This window comes from Mustela putorius, unplaced genomic scaffold, assembly GCF_011764305.1.
Source record: "Mustela putorius furo isolate JIRA1106 unplaced genomic scaffold, ASM1176430v1.1 tig00000698_pilon_pilon_pilon, whole genome shotgun sequence".
NCBI lineage: Eukaryota > Metazoa > Chordata > Mammalia > Carnivora > Mustelidae > Mustela > Mustela putorius.
The window spans coordinates 3,694,432-3,714,351 of NW_025421449.1; the positions used below are offsets into that span (position 1 = coordinate 3,694,432).

At 39.1% G+C, this 19,920-nt stretch overlaps 1 protein-coding gene across 4 annotated transcripts in view; it reads right to left on the reverse strand.

Moving 5' to 3' along the window:
• MICU1 (mitochondrial calcium uptake 1) overlaps positions 1 to 19,920 on the reverse strand; it is a 245,090-nt gene that overhangs the window by 72,620 nt on the left and 152,550 nt on the right. For all 4 annotated transcript variants that reach the window (XM_004769481.3, XM_004769480.3, XM_004769479.3 and 1 more), the window contains one exon: positions 5,934 to 6,016. In XM_004769481.3, coding sequence (XP_004769538.1) covers positions 5,934 to 6,016 — 83 coding nt within the window. The remainder of the gene's footprint in view (positions 1 to 5,933; positions 6,017 to 19,920) is intronic.

The following is a 19,920-nucleotide window of genomic DNA, read 5'->3' on the forward strand; positions in this document are numbered from 1 at the left end:
AAATAAATTTTAAAAATCTTTAAAAAAAAGTTTACAAAAAATTTATTTTTTTGAGAGAGAGAGGGAGAAAGAGCATGAGTACAAGTCAGGGGAGAAGCAGAAGGAGAGAGAATCTCAAGCAGACTCCCCCATGAGTGGGGAGCCCCACACTGGGCTTGACCTCAGGACCAATGAGATCATGATTTGAATCAAAATAAAGAATCAGACTCAACCGACTAAGCCACCCAGGCACTGCCTTTGAGAACTATTTATTTATTTGACAGTGAGAGAGAGGGAGAGAGAGATCACAAGTAGGCAGAGAGGCAGGCAGAGAGAGAGGAGGAAGCAGGCTCCCCGCCGAGCAGAGAGCCCGATATGGGGCTCGACCCAGGACCCTGAGATCATGACCTGAGTTGAAGGCAGAGGCTTAACCCACTGAGCCACCTCGGGGCCCCTTTTGAGAACTTTTAAATGAACTTTTTGAGAAAGGATAAGTTTTGGAACTAGCAACTATGGCCTAACTATACAAATGAGCTTTTGAAGCAAGTCTATGACTATTGTAGCATTTTCTTTTTTACTAGTTCCTGTAATCGTTTCTACCTCTTTAGAAGCTAAAAAAGCAACTATTCAGAATAATTAAAATTGGGATATGTAAAGATAAATAATGAAGGTTTGTTATATAAATAATACAGAAAGCTTTGTAGGTAATGATTTTTTTTTAAAGATTTTATTTATTTATTTGACAGAGAGAGGTCACAAGTAGGCAGAGAGGCAGGCAGAGAGAGAGGTGGAAGCAGGCACCCCCGCTGAGCAGAGAGCCCGATGCGGGGCTCGATCCAAGGACCCCGGAATCATGACCCAAGTCGAAGGCAGAGGCTTTAACCCACTGAGCCACCCAGGCGCCCCTATAGGTAATGATTTTTAAATTGCCAAATTAGAAAAGCATAACACTTAGAAATTTAAGAGCTATAACAACAGATTTACCTTAGTTAAATGTCTTATGTATTTCATTTTTTTACCTGTGACCATAAAGAAGATTTAAGTCTATGGCTGTATAAACAGTGGAGTAGTATAATGGAAAGACATGAGACAAGGGGTCAGGAGACACGAGGTCTGACTACTGTTCTGAGAAAGAATTTATGACAACAGAATTTATGCAGGTCAGTGAAACTCTATGGGCCTTACTTGTCTCACAGAGTATATTATCTTTACATCTCCTTGTAACTCTAGGTTAGTATCATACTTGGTTTTGACATGATTTCTTCGGGGTCCACATTTTATTGTGGTAATAAGATAAGCTGAATTTGTTTCTTATGTACACAGATTTGAAAGACAGATATTCAATGGATTTTTTTAATTCTTTAGGTTGAGGATTTTTAGACTTTAAACTGAATACAGGGGACACCTGGGTGGCACAGTTGGTTAAGCCTCTACCTTCTGCTCAGGTCATGATCCCAGGGTCCTGGGATTGAGTCCCACACTGGGCTCCTCGCTCAGCGGGGAGCCTGCTTCTCCCTCTGCCTGCCACTTCCCATTTGTGTATGTCTCTCTCCCTCTCTCTCTCTGACAAATAAATAAATAAAAATCCTTAAAAAAAAAAAAAGGACTTTAATAATTAAATTGAATATAGGATAACCAGAATATTTTTTGTTGTTGTTTTGAACACAATACACAATTCATTTTATCTGCTTAACTGTGAGTACTGAAGAATTTTCACTAACAGTGAACCAGTACTGAGAACCTACCATGATTTATATTTCGCCTGTGGCTGTAAATATTGCAGCTTATATCCTTCCTATGGTGGAAACTGTGTGTTAAGCTTCAAGTGTGTGGTGCTGGGAATGTGTGTGGGTAAGTGACTGGGAAAAAGAGTTTAGGGAAAATTAACTAACTCATGCAGTATGGTCTTCATTAGTGATTAATAATCACATAGTCTCAATACTTCTGCATTATATAGAAACTACTATTTATAATAAGCATTCTTTAAAAACTTTGAGAAAAATCTTTTTTTTTTTTTTAAGATTTTATTTATTTATTTGACACAGAGAGAGAGAACAAGAGAGGGTACACAAGCAGGGGGGAGTTGGAGAGGGAGAAGCAGGCTTTCCACTGAGCAGGGAGCCTGATGTGGGGCTTGATCCCAGGACAGTGGGATCATGATCTGAGCTGAAGGCAGACGCTTAATAACTGAGCCACACAGGTGCCCTTCTTTTTTTTTTTTTTTTTTAAGGTTTTATTTATTATTTGAGAGAAAGACAGCATGCATGAGCACAAGTGGGGAGGAAGCAGAGGGTGATAGAGAAGCAGGGAGCCTGACAAAGGGCTCAATTCTGAGACCTGGGATCATGACCTGAGCCAAAGGCAGACGCTTAACCAATGAGTCACCCAGGAACCCCAATATTTTCTTAAAATATTTTATGTAGATAATTTGTTAAGGGTATAACATGTGAATCAATCAAAACATCAATTCAACTAGTCATGTGAATGCTTACTACATGCTTTATGCTGTGGAGAGAATCAAAATAAATATAAAACATGATTTCTGAAAGAAAATTTCATTCTTCTATCTCAAAAATGAGTTATTATTTCTCATACTTTCATACTAAAAAAACATTTCTGTCATGGCATTGGGTGAAAGGAGCCCAAACAGTTATGAGGGTTGTTTTTTTTTAAATTATCTTTCGCTACGATCTACTATGAAATGGGTTAGAGAAAGGATCTGTGTGATAGAAAGGTCAGAGAAAACTCACACAGAGTATTAACAGTAGATTAATGCCTTTTAGTAATGTGTTTATGCATGATCAAAGTGATTTTAGAAAAAGATGAATCAAGGAATTAGCTATTAGTTTGCTTCATGCAACATTAACTTTGAAATATGTGAGGTCCTCTTCCTGCTTCTGTTTAACTTTTTTTTATAAGCTTGATGAATACACTGTCAAGAAAACACCTGTTTAACTGGAAAGTAAGTGCAAAGTTTGAATGTTTGGAAGCCTAGAGCACCATCAACTTAATAAATTCTTATATTTCCCAAGAATGTAAAATGTATAAAGATGAAGCAGGAAACTTCTAAAGAGAGCCATTTGTTCATTAGCTACCTTATAATTATTTTTTTGTTTTTGGTCTAAAAGGCTTTTTACATCAAGATTCTTTGTGGTCAATATTAGACATTGTATCAGTTTAAGATGCCCAATTATCAAGGGATCACATTAGATGAAATAGCACTCCCTTCTCTAACATCTGAATAGACATTTTTCCAAAGAAGACATAGAGATGATCAACAGGTATGTGAAAAGTGCTCAATGTCACTCAACATCAGGAAAATGAAAATCAAAATTACAATGAAATAACATCTCATACCTGGTAGAATGGCTATTATCAAAAGGACAAAAAATAACAAATGTTGGATAGGATATGGAGAAAAGGGAACACTTGTGCACTATTGCTGGGAATATAAATTGATGTGGCCACTATGGAAAACAGTATGGAGGTTCCCCTGAAAATTAAAAATAGAACTACCATATGACCCAGCAATTTCATTTCTGGGTATTTATAAGAAGGTAACAAAATCACTATTGCAAAGAGATACCTGCACCCATCCATGTTCATTGCAATATTATTTACAATAGCCAAGATATGGGAACATCAGTAGCCACCAATGGATGGATGGATGAATGTGTAAATATATGATAGAATGTACGGATGTATGTGTAAATATATGATATATATGATATATGATAGAATATTATTCAGTCACAAAAAAGAAGACAATTCTGCCATTTGTGATAGCATGGATGGACTTTAAGGGCATTATGCTACATGAAATAAGTCAGAAAGAGAAGGACAAATACTGTATGATTTCATTTATATATGAAATCTTAAAAAAAAAAAAAAAAGGCCGAACTCATGCATACAAAGAAGACTGTTGGTTGACAGAGGTGGGGCGGGGGTCCCCATGGGTGAAGGTCATCTAAAGGTATAAACTTCTAGTTATAAGATAGATAAGTCCTGGGGATGTAATGTACAGTATGGTGATTATAATCACATTGTATTGTAAATTTGAAAGTTAAGAGAGTAGATCTTGGGGCGCCTGGGTGGCTCAGTGGGTTAAGCCGCTGCCTTCGGCTCAGGTCATGATCTCGGGGTCCTGGGATCGAGTCCCGCATCGGGCTCTCTGCTCAGCAGGGAGCCTGCTTCCCTCTCTCTCTCTGCCTGCCTCTCCGACTACTTGTGATTTCTCTCTGTCAAATAAATAAATAAAATCTAAAAAAAAAAAAAAAGAGAGTAGATCTTAAAAATTTTCATCAAAAGGAAAAAACTTGTAACTGTGTGGTGATGGATATTAACTAAACTTATTGTGGTAATCACTTTGCAACATATTCACAGATCACATCCTTCTGTTGTACACCTAAAACTGTTATGTCAATAATACCTCAATAAAAATAATATTAAGTAGTTTTATATAAAATAAAATAAAATCCAGGGATGAGTTGAATATGTGATGGGGATTAAAGATGCACTTGTGGGACGCCTGGGTGACTCAGTTGGTTGAGCAGCTGCCTTCGGCTCAGGTCATGATCCCAGCATCCTGGAATTGAGTCCCACATTGGGCTCCTTGCTCCGCAGGGAGCCTGCTTCTTCCTCTGACTCTGCCTGCCACTCTGTCTGCCTGTGCTAGTTCTCTCTCTCTCTCTGAAAAATAAATAAATAAAATCTTAAAAAAAAAAAAGATGCACTTGTGATGAACACAGGGTGAAATATAGAAGTGTTCAATCACTATACTGTATACCTGAAACTAATATCACATTGTACATTAACTGGAATTAAAATAAAAACTTGAGGGGGTGCCTGGGTGGCTCAGCAGGTTAAAGCCTCTGCCTTCGGCTCAGGTCATGATCCCAGTGTCCTGGATCAAGCCCCATATCGTGCTCTCTGCTCGGCGGGGAGCCTGCTTCCTCCTCTCTCTCTGCCTGCCTCTCTGCCTACTTGTGATCTCTGTCTGTCAAATAAATAAATAAAATCTTTAAAAAAATAAATAAAAAAATAAAACCTTGAAAAAAAAAGAAAAATGGGGGCAGTAGGAGGAAATTCAGTGTTTCTAAAGTCCAAATGAATATAAAATATCCCCCATACTCCCCTAGATAAAATAAAATTTTAAAAATACCAAAATAAGTTCTACGTGTAATCATTTGACATGACCTGTTAATATCAGTAAAGTGCAGGATTACGGGAAAGTGAAGGTATTCGACGGAAACGGGGTGCAGATTTGAATAAATGTCTCCAGGTATTCAAAAATATTTGTCTGTGTGGATTTCTTACTTAAAGATGTACTGTACTTCTCCAATTTCCTTTTTGTTACATTCCTTATTTTAAATACAAAATGCTTTCTCCCGTATATCCATACATATTTTGTTTTGAAGCCAGTCTGATAATCATAATCATTGCATCTACAGAGGTATCATGGCCCACCAATGATAGAAGTTTTATGGAAATGTAATCTCTTTCTAGGATTCATCAGAAACTGTACACATCTCTGGCTTGGACCTCCTGCAGTCAAAGGCATGGTATCATGTTTCCTTCTCTTACAGAAATTCTTTCAAAACATCCTTATATTCTGAACTATAAGGCACAAAGCAGCTGTTTAACAAACATTGACTAAACACATGACTGAACAGCCATATTTTTTCCTCTCAGCATCATAGTCTAATCCATGTTAGAGAATCAGAAGAACTTTGACCTTAATCATATGCTCAAGTAATTCCTTATATTTAGAGTAAAAACTATCACACAAAACCCGCTTGTTATAAGTGAGGATGATTTTTTTTCTAAATGACATATTTGGTACTTCAAAAATTGCATAGCATCCGAGTACGCTGACCAAGACCAAAATAACTTCAAGGCACATGAAAATGTATTAAATATTATTGTACTTAAAGAAACTTTCCAGGACAACTTGCCTGTTCAAATTCCTCCATGTCCACTTCTCCATCTCCATTCAAGTCAAACATCTTGAAGGCGATTTCAAAATTTCTCTGAGGAGCTGCAAGTAGGAAGGAAGGAAAGGATAGGAGGGAAGGAGAAGAAGGAGAGGGGGAGACAGAAAGTATTTAGAAGGCATTGACTAAAAATAAAAAATCATCTCTTTAAGAAAAACAGATGGTTAGACACAAAGTATTATCAAGTCACAGAACACCACTCTATTTGTCTAGATTAATATGTAGTGATACTCCTTAAAACCAAAAGAGAAACTTGACTATGGCCAATAAAGACAGCACTTGTTTCTTGAGTTTCAACACTAATCTCCTAAATACTTCTGCTCTGCTTTATTAGAAACCATCCTCTTAACTCTGTATTAATGTTGCTCTGTTACTTAAATATAGCTTTATTTATCTGGGCATGAAAGTCTGCTTGGAGTGAGACATACTGCTGCAAAGAAGCTAAAATTCTAAGTCTTTGTCTTGCCTTTTTAAAACCAGCTAGGTTTGGGGGCACCTGGATGGCTCAGTCAGTTGAGCATCCGGCTCTTGGTTTTGGCGCAGATTGTGATTTCTGGGTTGTGGGACTGGACTGCATCGGATTCCAGGCTCAGTTGGGAGTCTGCTTCTCTCCCTCTCCCTCTTTTTCCCCACTCTCCTTTCTCTCACACACATGCTCCCTCTTTCTAAAATACATGAATATACCTTAAAAAAAAAAAAAACAAAACCCAGCTAGATTTCTACTTTGGTCTTTCTAGTCTCTCCATTTTTAAGTGCAATCAGGAGTTCAGCAGATGTCATTCAGCCATCAGGTTACTATCTATAGGCAGAAAAGCATACTGGTAGCTACACAGCCTCCTACTTCAACCATGTCAGCTGGGTACACAAATCACTGAGCAAAGTATATGTAAATGATAAAATAAAGCTGAGTTTAAAAACAAAGTGAAAAATGCAAAGCTTGAGAAGATGCATGTATATATTTTCTTTCCCTTAACTGAATAGTAAAAGCTCTTCAAGATGTCTTAGAGTTCCTAGATCAAGCAGTATACTATAAATACAATTAATATACTTGTATATTAGAATAAAATGTAATGTCTCTTCTTTCTTACCATGCTAAATATTCTGGTAAAGAAAACAAAGTTATTTACTTCCTTCCTTTGGTACTTCAAATTTATATAGCTGTGGAGAATAAACCAAAATAAAACATCCTATATATGCTAATGCTATTGAATTAAATTTTCAGTTAACACAACTTTTATTAAAAAATTTAAAGATTATATGTAGACCAAAAAAGTTAAAAAAGGCTTAGCACATTATCCATAGTTACAGAGAATCCATAGTCCCATCTTGCTCATGAACTTGTCAGTAGTAATACCTTGTGGGGTTAAATCCACTTTCAGCCAGCTAGCCAGCAGCTAGGCTGGTGAGCTCCTGGTTTTTAGTGGCCTGGGTGAATTATGTGCTTGTCAGCTTCCAACTGCCTGCCTTACTTGATAATGGCTTCCAATGGGTTTGTACTTCTTTATGTCTCAAGTACAATTGTTGCAAAGGATATAGCTGGGGGAATTAGATTTTTGTATACTTACTGTCACTTCTTTAATTTTTCCTACTTGTCTGGTGTTTTTACTGAAGAGTTACTATGCCAAGCATTGAGCTCGATAATTTAAAGCTTGATAATTATCTGATTTTGTATGCTCAACCCTGAAAAGCCATACGTGACTAGCTCAACATTGCATAGCTAGTATGTGGCAGAAATGGTAAGTGAACCTAGATCAACGATGACTCCAAAGACAATACACTTTTTCATTATGCTCCATGGCATCCAATAGTAAGACAGTGGTTCTGAACAATAACAAACACACACTCTATTCTGGTACATTTTAACCTAGAAAAACAAAAAACAAAACATGACTCACTGATTACATCAGTCTCTGCAATAGCTGAATTCCAAGCTGTTTATTTCAAGGACAGAGCTGCCCTAAGAGAAACATTGCATATGCCACGTTCATATGTTAGAATTGGCTGTACTAACTGGGAACCCACAGGCAACATTGGATTCTCAGGTTTGTCACCTGTTTTTAAGGATTCTGAATATGAGTTGCTTTAGGAAGGAATGTATTCTCATTCTCCTCTTCTTCCTTATTGTCTTACATGTGGACCACTTCGTTCAAACACATTACTTGCCTATTCCTTGTAGATACCTGACATTGTAACAACTGCAGAAAATATGAAGCTGCTGCAAGTTTTCAGTGGGGGAGGAGCACCACCAAACAGGCATTATAAATGATTTCTCTGGCTACAGCGTGAATTGAAAGATGAGCTGGAAAAGAAGAACCAGCTTCAGAGAAGATCACGCAAGCTCTCGTAAAGGTTGAAAATGTGAACTGAGGTGATGGCAGTGGTAATCCGAGAGGAAGAAACACATTTGGAATAAGGAGGTGGAATTATGCAATTTAGTGATTAATTAGCTGTGAAGAGTTGAGAGTAAAAAAGGCTGACAGCATGACTGCCTTAGGCTACTGGGTAGCTTGCATGTCATTAACCAAGAGCTAAAACAGATGTAAAAGGTTTGAGAAATAAAAGGAATTCAGAGCCGACCCGCTGAATTAAGGGGTCCACAGCCTGTTCAGATGAAAACGCTGGGAGAGTGGGAAACAAGGGTCTATAGGTTCGACAAGAGGGGTGAAAGCTGGCAGTTGTGGGCACAAAGAGCCTGAAGTGGGGGTGCCCACAGAGAAGTGAGGGTTGAGGAGAAAGTGGAGGAAAGGACAGAGTGCAGCTGGATGCCAATATTTAAGGTAAAAGGAAGGAGAAAGGAAGCAGTGACAGAGGACATGGCATCAGGAGGAATACAGACCTAATGAACAGCAATAGGGAAAAACTTGGGGAGAGCCAGTAACTGTGTTGAATTAAAGCTCAAGAATTAAAGCAGCATTCCCATTCCCTAGCTCTATTGATTACAGAGGGTGCGCAGAGTGCTTAACATTTTAGCTTTATCATCATCTTTCATTCTTATTGTCCTGTGAATTTTGTGAAGGCACAGTCATCATTTAAATGACAGAATGAGTTATTTCAGCAAATCATAGTTTATATGGCTTCCTACAACTAAGGTTAAATTCATTTTACCAAACAAAGCACATCCTGTACTTTCTTGAGCTTTCTATATCTCTTGATCCTGGCTTACTTTCAAACACAGGATTTGCTTTATATGGAGCTCTGCAGAGCGTTCACTGAAGTATGTGCATGGACACTACTCCAGAGGCTGAGCTTCTAGAGCGCCGGCCATGAAAAGGCAAGTCAGGGCAGTGGCCTTGAGCACTCTCAGTTAGGCCTTAACCAGTCTATCAGGAAAGGTCCTTAAAGGAGTAGTTCTCTCAGCCTATTCAGTCTTCATCTGCTGATCATGTTCTCTTGTACTTCCCTATCTCCCTTTAAATGTAGGCTTCAGGATAACAAATATATTCACTTTTTTCTTCAAAGATTTATTTATTTATTTGAGAGAGGGAGAGAGCAGGGGGAAGGGCAGAGGGAGAGAATCCTAAAGCAGACTCCCTGCTGAGCATGGAGTCCAATGTGGGGCTCGATCCCGGGAAACCTGAGATCATGACCTGAGCTAAAATAAAAAGTTGGGTGCTAACCAACTGAGCCACCCAGGTGTCCCTCAGTGTAATTTTTAAATCTAGCTGTTCTAGAAAGCTTTAAGGTGTCCAGGGTTTCTGCTAACTCACAAACTATTTCCACAGAAAGGAACTGAGAGAGGGATTCTTTTGAATCCCAGGCTACTTACACAGTGAACAGTGAAGTTTTCCCCAACTGTGTTAACGACATAATCTACCTCCTGTACAATGATTTCCAAAATGATAGCATATGTTGGAACTGATTAAAACAGCAAGATTCTATACAAAGTTCATTACTGTACAACTTTAACTCAGAATTCCATGACCATCTCTGCTACTAGGAGATGGAGATGCATTAGGTCTGTTCTAGTCTAGAATCTGTATTTACATTATTCAATGATTAACAGTGATAATTAACATTGATAACAATGACGCTAGATTGTTCCTGGAAGCACAGTAGATTTTTCTGCTTCCTTTCAGTAATAAGAAAAAAAGCAGCATCTTTGTCTATGTATGTGTAGTAAGTCAAATAATCACAGCAACAACACTAACTGTCTCAATACTTTCATGACTAAGTTTTCACTGTTTTTTTAATAGAAAAGGCACAAGACCAGGGCTCTAATTCTGGCTCTTCCAACAACATGAGTCATTATGCCTTAAAATTTTTTTTGGTAGTACTGACAGAATAAACAAAAACATGAATAGGTTAGATTCTTATTTCCTGTTGGTTTGATTCTCCTACCACAGAATTCCTACCTGCACTATTCTTGTTTTAAAATGATGCTATAGGATAAATGAGGTAATTAATATGCAGTTATCAGAGAACTCTGAATTAGGAAAAAACCCTTTAGATTATGAATAACCTCTATTTAATGACAAACTTGCCTACTGAATTTGTAAGGATAATCACGTAGCCTCTGATTATTTCTGAGAAAGAGAGGTCACACACTTCTGAAGTCTAATAAGCACTGCTGGCTGTATTGAGTTTTTCTTCTTATACAGAATACAAATCTAATTTTGTGTAGCTCCTGCAAGCTACCCTAGCTTAACTTTCTACAGAAATAAAAACATAAATCTGCTTCCTCATCTCTACAATGGTCTTCTGAATACATAAAAACATATTATTTATCTCTATTAGGGTTTCTCAGAACTTTCTTCCAAATTCAGCACTCAACAGCCCTCCCCTGGGGTACTTCAGATGGCCAATGTCTCCCATGAATGCAGAATATCCTAAATGTAATTTAGGATTAATTCTGGAATTCCTTAATTCTGGAATGACATTATTCTAGTTTCTAGGAACAACAGGATTGCTTCTTTGCTGATTAACGTACTAGCATTCCTTTTCTATGAAGGCTTAGTGTCTTGCTTTCTATCTGTCTTGCTTTTTTTGGGGGTGGGGGGAAGAGGGGAAAAAACCTGTAAGATTGGATTTCAAAACATACCCCTCCCTGAATTCTTCTATGTATGATGGTTATATGCAGACTGAAAGAAATCTTTCTGCCTTTTATACAGAGGAGAGAAGGAAAGTTCTCATAGCACAATATGTTATAGCTGTGCGTTTCCTTGGGATGATTTAGCTTCAGAAGAAGAGTGCTATACAAAATGAAAACATCCTAAGAATTATTTTAAACACACTTAAAGCAGCAGATTGATTTTCTTTTCATCAGTAAGTTGCCTTGTAAGCCTAATTTCATTTCTCTTAGTATTTTACAGGAAGTAAATATGATGTTGGCTTTTTTAGCATTTTCTAATAGTTTCATGGCAAGTGTCACATTAACACTATAGCTAATAAAAAAGGCTGCAAATATTTGAAAAATATAAAAGACTTAAAGAATGACAAAAGATACATACAAAGTCAAGAAAAACTTTTATAAAGTTATGTAATTTACATTTAACTTTTATACACAATTAACTGGCATATTATGTGAAGCAGGGTATAATGAGAGTACCAGTGGCTCAAAACTTCAACTATTATACTTTCTGCCTCACTCAGAAGTCCCATTGTCAAGCCTCCCTTATCTTTGTCTTGTAGAATTATCTACTGACCAAAATATCCATTATTAATCTTGTCATCTGAAGTTAACCGGGATGATGAGAATAACTATGGCATTCTGCTCTGAAACTAGGCAAACAGTTATTCTTGAAATACAAAATATGGAATGGTAAATTTAAGAAATCCACATGGAGTGTAACTGGTTCATAGCCAGTCACCGGGAAATAATATGGGCACTGTGTTATGAAATAAAGTTAAAATCAAGGGTTTTTTCCCCCTGTGGATTGTGTTAGAATTATAATTTTAAAGATTGTAATGACTTTATTATAAATTTTAGTTCCTTATCATTTTGTGATTTAATATGCTCAAGCAAGGGTAATTCAATTAGACTGTTTCTTGACTTAAAAAAAATTACTTATTTATTTAAAAGAGTGAGAGAGGGCATGGTGGCAGGGGAGTGAGTGGGAGGGGGAGAGAGACTCTCAAGTAGATTCCCTGTTGAGCACAGAGTAAGATTGCGGGGCTCAATCTCACCACCTTGAGCTCTTGATCTGAGCCAAAACCAAGAGGTAGATGCTTAACCGACTGAGCCACCCAGATGCCCCTCCTGAATGTTTTCTGTGGCTATTTAGCTGTATGCTTCCATTACACAGGAACCAAACTATAGAATACAAAATAGCGAACATTCTGCCACTTAAAACACCATATCATACCATATGCAATTCAAAATGATAAGCAATTTTCATTGTTAACTTCTGGAATACTGTATATATGGAAAATGTCCTTACGGGACAAAAACAGACAATACTGCAATCCGAAATAGCCAAGTTCATGGTACATCAATCCTGTTCTTCTCTTTAGCCTTGTTGTTTTAACACAGAATAGAAAAATAGTTCCCCTGGTGAAATGACAAATGCCAAGGATAAAGAAAACAGAAATCCTCAGTCATCCAGGAGGAAAAAAACATTAGTTGTCATAAAAAAAGAAGAATTGGGTTGTATCATAATTGTCTGCAACACCTGAACACTACAGAGCAAGTTCTATAAAGTCTTGAGGGAAAACAGCTGTCGTTTAAGAGTTACATACACATGAAGTCATCATTTATCTACACTAGTGACAGAAGATATTCTCAGACATGCAAGGGTTTGAAACTGTATAATCTACATACCTTAATAAGATTACACAAAAAAGAAAAAAAAAAAAGAAAAAAGGGTTGGTAAACTATGCCCTCCTGGTGAGCCACTGGTTTATGTACTGCCTATGGCTGCTTTGGAGCTCAAAACAATGGAGACCTCAGTAGTTAAGTAGTAGTAGTTGTCATGGCCAGCAAGCCTAAAATATTTATCAAGCCCTTTAAGAAAAAGTTTACAATCCCCAGTTCAGGAAATTCTTTAGCCAACAACCAAAATCAATCAAAGAAAGACAGAGAAGAGGAAATCAATTAAGAAGTGAGCAATAAATTGAGTAATAAAATCAGTATAACAGAGTTAAGTTTAAATAATGGTTATTAATACAATAATAATCATGGCAACTGGCATGACATTTATTAAATGTCATTTATTATGTATAGGCACTTTATATGAATTATTTAATCCTCCCAACGGCTCTGTGACATTGCACTATTACACCCATCCCTTGTTAAAGAAGAGTAAACTAAGGTACAGCATGTCCAGGGTCAGAGAGCCAGAATTCAAATCCAGGAGGGCCACTAGTACACATACACACTTGGCTGTTCTCCCAAAATGTAAAATATATAATAATGAAGTATAAGAAATATCCCTAAAAGAGAAAATATGTAATGTAAAGTCATTTAAAGAAATAACATGGAGGTGCCTGGGTGGCTCAGTCGTTAAGCGTCTGCCTTTGGCTCAGGTCATGGTCCCAGGGCCTTGGGATCAAGCCCTGCACTGGGGCTCCCTACTCAGCAGGAAGCCTGCTTCTCCCTCTCCCACTCTCCCTGTTTGTGTTCCCTCTCTTGCTGTGTCTCTGTCAAATAAAAAAAGAAAGAAAGAAATCACATGGAATAAAAAAATGCCAGATTATTAAAATTGTAAAAGCTGAGTAGGAGAAGAAAGTGAAAGGAAGCTAAAATTTCCAAGTCCTAAAACATCAAAAGAAATGAATGACTTCATCCTGGATAAAAGTCATGTTGCCCCCACACTCCCAGAGATTACACACACACTCATAATTTAATTCAAATGCTACCTGTATTGTTAAGCCTTGGCAGTGTTCTTTTTTGTAATGCAAGTGCATTAAGCTTTGGTGGCCAAGGCATGCACTTCAAAGAGAGCTATCTCAAACAGACATATTGCCAGTTACCGGACCACAGAGAGCTGGGCCACCTTCTTGCACTGAGGCTCCTTTGTTTTAGAGATGGTGGGTGATTCTGTTCACTAACCATTTGGGTCGCTTATCTTTTCCCCACACTTTAAATCTGACCCTTATGTTTTATTTATTTATTTATTTAAGATTTTATTTATTTGTTTGACAGAGATCACAAGTAGGCAGAAAGGCAGAGAGAGAGAGAGAGAGAGAGAGAGAGAAAGGAGGAAGCAGGCTCTCTGCCGAGCAGAGAGCCCGATGCGGGGCTCGATCCCAGGACTCTGGGATCATGACCTGAGCCGAAGGCAGATGCTTTAACCCACTGAGCCACCCAGGAACCCCTGTTTTATTTATTTTCAATTAAAAATTTTTTAGAACATTTACGAGAGAGAGAGAGAGGGAGAGAGAGAGAGCAGAGGGAGCTGGAGGGGCAGAGGGAGAAGCAGGCTTCCCACTGAACAGGGAACCCATCATGGGGCTCAATCCCAGGACCCTGAGATCATGATTCTAAACCCAAGCCAGAAGCTTAACCCACTGAGTCACCCAGGCGGTCCCCTGGCTCTTCTGTTTTAAATTCACCAATGAATGGTAAGCCTGTGAAACTCTAGGCCCCTACCCTCAAGACCAATAAAAGCAGAGCCCCAGGCCAGTGTACCCTTGGGCAATCTCTACATGTGACAGTACTCTGTGTAGGCCTAGGTGTGCTGTGTAATTTCCAGGTCTTTAAAATAATAAGCCTTTATTTTTTCAAAGTTTCCTGATGGTTGTTACTGAAGAGCATATTATAACCACAGGGTTGGTCCAGTCATAACATTGTTTCCGGAAAGGGGAGATGTCTGTGGGAAGCTCACCAGGCTGATGACTGCCCCCAGGGCATTTCTAGGTGTCTGAGTTACTTTCTATAAGGCTGAAGCTAAAGCCCGGGCAAAGCAACTGGCACAGGCAGCAGAAATGCATGGTTGTCTGCGCAGTTAACTGAGGAGAATGCCCTTTCCCAGCAGCTTGCTTACTAAACTACCTAACTCAGGAGGTAACACCATCAGAGAAATGAGCACTGCTTGCTTGCTGGGGGCGGAGGGGTGTCTGTCAGGCTGCCCCACGCACTCTTCCTCTTGCCTCTGTTCTGTGTAGCCTGGGGTAGCCAACCCAAAATGCAGGGCTGCTGTAATAATTTTAACTATCTCCAAAGAGCAGCATGATCAAAGCCATCTGGTATAACAAGACTATTAGACTACTAATTACAAGGCCTTAATTGACTATCAATGTGTATCGGGGTATTCTGCGCCTCAAGGCCATGGCGAGTTAAGGAGAGCTGACTGGATCACAAGGCTTTGTCACTGTCCCCAGAGAGGCTCTAGGTTAAAGGCACAAGGCAAAGATTGCCATAGGAGACCACCTTTGACCAGGGAGCCCATGGGTCATACCTCCACTATATGTTCTTCCTCAGAAGAGTGAAATAGCCTTGCAAATGGAAACCAGTGGCACAACCAGAGGAAGAATACAACAGAGGAAAAACAAAACAGGCTTATGGTCTTTGTGCATTACTACTTCACTTACTACTGCTGCTCTTCATTCATTGACCCAGTGGGATATCATGAGTCTAATTCCTGGTGTGAGGTTGCTAAAAAAATTAACAGATAAATATAAATGTTCTGAACATCTGGTGCCAGCCAGTGTCTCCTAAGAACCCTGAGAATGTACATCAGCTCTTTGATAAATGCAAAACCCCACGAATGCTTTCCAGATGTCATTCATTTCATGTATACCAACATGCCAAGACTCTAGTATCACACTTCAGAGGCCTCAGGACTTTTCCTAAGGACCCTCTATATATCACATGAGTGGAGGCAGACCTCAGTTGTGGAGAGGTCTCTTGGGACACCCTGATAAAAGAAGCAGCCACCTATGAAGATGGCTCATAGTGATGTCATCCAAAATTTTCTTATAAAACATGTAAGATTGGGGCACCTGGGTGTCTCAGGGGTAAAACATCTGCCTTTGGCTAGGGTCATGATCCCAGGGTCCTGGGATCAAGCCCCGGATCAGGCTCCCTGCTCAGCAGGAAGCCTGCTTCTCCCTCTCCCACTCCCCCTGCTTGTGTTCACTCTCTGTCAAATAAATAAAATCTTTAAAAACAAAACAAAACACAACACATAAGATTAAGGTAACAGGAAAAAAACTTAAGAAGTAGAAACTGAGATAACAAAACTCCTATACCTTAATAAGTCAAGCAGAGAGTGTCAATTATCACATGGTTTCACTTATTTGTGAAGTATAAGAAATAACACGGAGGACATGGGGAGATGGAGAGGAGAAGGGTGTTGAGGGAAATTGGAAGGGGAGGTGAACCATGAGAGACTATGGACTCTGAAAAACAATCTGAGGGTTTTGAAGGGGCAGGGGGTAGTAGGTTGGGTGAGCCTGGTGGTGGATATTATGGAGGGCATGTACTGCATGGAGCACTGGGTGTGGTGCATAAACAATGAATTCTGTTACACTGAAAAGAAATAAAAAAAAACAAAAACAAAAACTAACTATACCTTAACTTAAATTCAAACCAGATTTTATGTAGCAGGACACAAAGAAGGGAACGAATTGGCTATTGCAGGTTTTCTTATTTGTTTTCTTGATTGTTAGTCACAACTGCCAAAATGTGTCAACTGGACAGTATCTCTAATGACCCTAAAATCTGAAACTTTTTTGAAGATCTATCTGGGCTACATGCCTGTTTTCTCCAAGATGCTACAGATCCTGAGACCCATCAGTTTTTCCCTGAATAGGGCAGAAGCGAGAAACTCACCTCAGGAGGCATTCCTGCCACCAGTGGAATAGCTGACTAGGTTCCTGAGGCCTCTAAGTGAGAAGGAGGAAGGAAAGGGGAAGGATAAGTCCCCCAAGCTACTGATACTCATACCAGGGCCCTACCTCTCCTCACCTATTTGCTGCCTGGATCTCCTGCCCATCCTTCCATCATGGTGATCATGGCTAAGGCCAAGGCTCACAGTGAATAGAAAACATTAAGATAAAGCCCGTGTCCTGCTGTGCAAAATTGGCCTGGTGCAATGGGTTTATTGTTTCCATGACCATAGTGACCCAAATAACTCTCCTCCTATATTTCCAACCCTTAGAGAGGCCCTATTTTTTTTTTTTTAAGATTTTATTTATTTGTTAGAGAGAGAGTGAGCGAGCACATGCAGACAGAGTGGCAGGAAGAGACAGAGAAAGCAGCAGGCTCCCTGATGAGCAAGGAGCCCGATATGGGACTCGATCCAAGGACGCCGGGATCATGACCTGAGCTGAAGGCAGCCCCCTAACCAACTGAGCCACCCAGGCATCCCAGAGAGGCCCTATTTGACCCCGAGTCCAGAGAATTATTTTCAGTGCACTCCCTCCAATCACAGGTGATGCTACTACATTTTACTTGGGACTGCCAAAACCATCCAAAAGACACTAACATTCCTAAGAGTTTCTTTCTAGGTCCCTTGAAGAGTAAATCTTACCACGTTGTTGAAATGTAAATACCTCAGGGGGTAACCAAAATACTGCTAAAAGAAAGAAAAAGGAGAAAGATGCCTTCTAAAATACAAACTGCCATATGAAAGCTCCATGAAAACTGTAATGCCTAGAACAAAAGTTTAATAGAAAAGAACAGCAAGAAAGCGTAGAAACATGAGGTGAAAGAAGACCAAATAAAATCATAACAAAGTTAAATGAATGAAATTCCTCTACTAAAAGACAAATGCTCTCAGATTGGAGCAAACCATGTTATTTATAAGACATATATCAAAAAATTATAAAGATAAAAAGGCTGTTGAAAGTGGAGTATTGAAGTCCCCTAATATTAATGTATTGTCACCCCTTCAGATCTTTGTTCCAATGCTGGAAGCATGTATATTTAAAATTGTTATTGATGAATTAATCCCTTTATCCTTACATGATGACTTTGTCTCGGTTGTTTTTGACTTAAAGTTTACTTTGTCTGATACAAGTATAGCTATTCCTGCTCCCTTCTGGGTTTCCATTTGTGTAGAATCTTCCTGCATACCAGTACTTTAAAGCTATGTGTTCCTTTAGCTAAAGGGAGTCTGCTGCAGGGAATATATAGTTGGGTCTTGTTTTCTATGAATTCAGCAACTCTCTGCCCTTTGTTTGAAGAATTTAATCCACTTCATTTAAAGTAATTATTGATTGGTAAGGACTTAGAGTTGCTATCTTATAGTTTTCTAGATTTTCTGTAGTTCCTTTGATCTTTTTTTTTTTTTTTCTTGCTGTCTTCCTTGGTGAATTTATGATTTTCTATAGTGGGTATGATAAGGGAACAGAAGGCAAGCTGAAGACAAAGCAGAAGATAATACACTCGCACCCCCCCATCTGCGGGGGGTGCTGCCCATGGGATATATGTGACATTCCTCAGGCACTCTTGGCTGCCCTAAAGCTAAGGAAAATAACACACAGTTAAACTTATAAAGATTACAATCCTACAAGACAGGAGTCTCCCTCAGTTTATAAATATCTTAGCAATCTATAAGAATAAAGCATTTCTATCAATAACTTGCTTCCAGAAGGTAAAGTAAATACAATTAAATGTCCTTATAACCTGCAGCCCACTGACAAATACTTGAAGTAGGCAGAGTGTAACTTTCTTTCAGAAAGTTCCCAACTACCTTATGTTAATGCCTTACTTGAGGGATAAACAACCTTAACTTGACAATGGCAAGGCCTCTGGTATCCTGTGAGTCAAAGCTTTAACATACATCAAAGTTCTTTCTCAAAACCTCCCTTTTTCCTTACCTCTCCCAACCCCATAGAACATAACCAGCCACCCCTCAAACCCTGCAGCAGCAGCTCTTTCTGCCTGCAGGTCCTGCCCCTGTGCTCTAACAAACCACCATGTTGCACCAAAGATGCCTCAAGAATTCTGTCTTGGTCATCAGCTCTGGACCACAACTCACCAAACCTCACTTATATTCTCAAGCCCCATCACATACACTTTAGTTTCCTTCTCTTTATCTTGTGGGTCTCTACTGTAGCTTTTGATTTTGAGGTTACTATGAGGCATACTTGAAACATCTTCCTAGAGATGGAGTTCCCTCTTGGTGTTGAGCAATGCTAATTTGAGGGATGGGATGGCACAGGCAAATGTAACTGTTTTTCCTTCCTTTTTGTGTGGTTATTCACAAATTATTTGTTCCACTGTGTTGAAGTTTCTTTTCTTTTTTAAGATTTATTTATCTTAGGAGCACCTAGGTGCCCCAGTCTGCCTCTGGGTCAAGTCATGATTCCATTATCTTGGGATGGAGCCCCAAGCTGGGCTCCTTGCTCAGCAGGGAGTTGGCTTCTTCCTTTCCCTCTGGCTCTCCTGGTGCTCCTTCTCTCTCTCTCTTGCTTACTCTCTCTCAAACAAATAAAATCTTTTAGAAAAAAAAAAGATTTATTTGAGAGAGAGAGCGCATGAGCAGGAGGGCCAGAGAGAGAGAATCTGAAGCAGATTACACCCTCAGCACACAGCCCAAGGTGGGGCTTGATCTCACCACCCTGAGATCACAGCCTGAGCCAAAACCAAGAGTAAGAGTTGTATGCTTAACTGACTGTACCATCCAGGCACCCCTGCTGAAGTTTTTCAAGTAGACTTCAGAGCTCTCCTAGGGCTGCTTCTGTTTGTGGATAGCCACCTAATTGCTGATCTTTATTGGGAGGGATGGAGGCTGGGTTCTCCTGCTTCCTTGTCTCTGTGACGTCACAAAGTGGGACCGTCACTCTGGTGGTTCCATTTCTGGAACTCCATTTTCTTCAGAGAAGTTTCTGGGATTTAAAATTAAGGTCATATTCCTATTTTCATGGATCTTATTATACTACTACTACACCCACTGTATGAACCCAATCATTTAGAAAATCTTATGGACCTACAAACATCTTCTTGAAAATATTTCTAGATTATGGGAATTTATGATTTAGTAATTTATGATTTAGAATGAATTCATTTAATCTGAGGATTTAATTTTTTTTTAAATTTATTTACTTTCCCAGTAATCTCTAT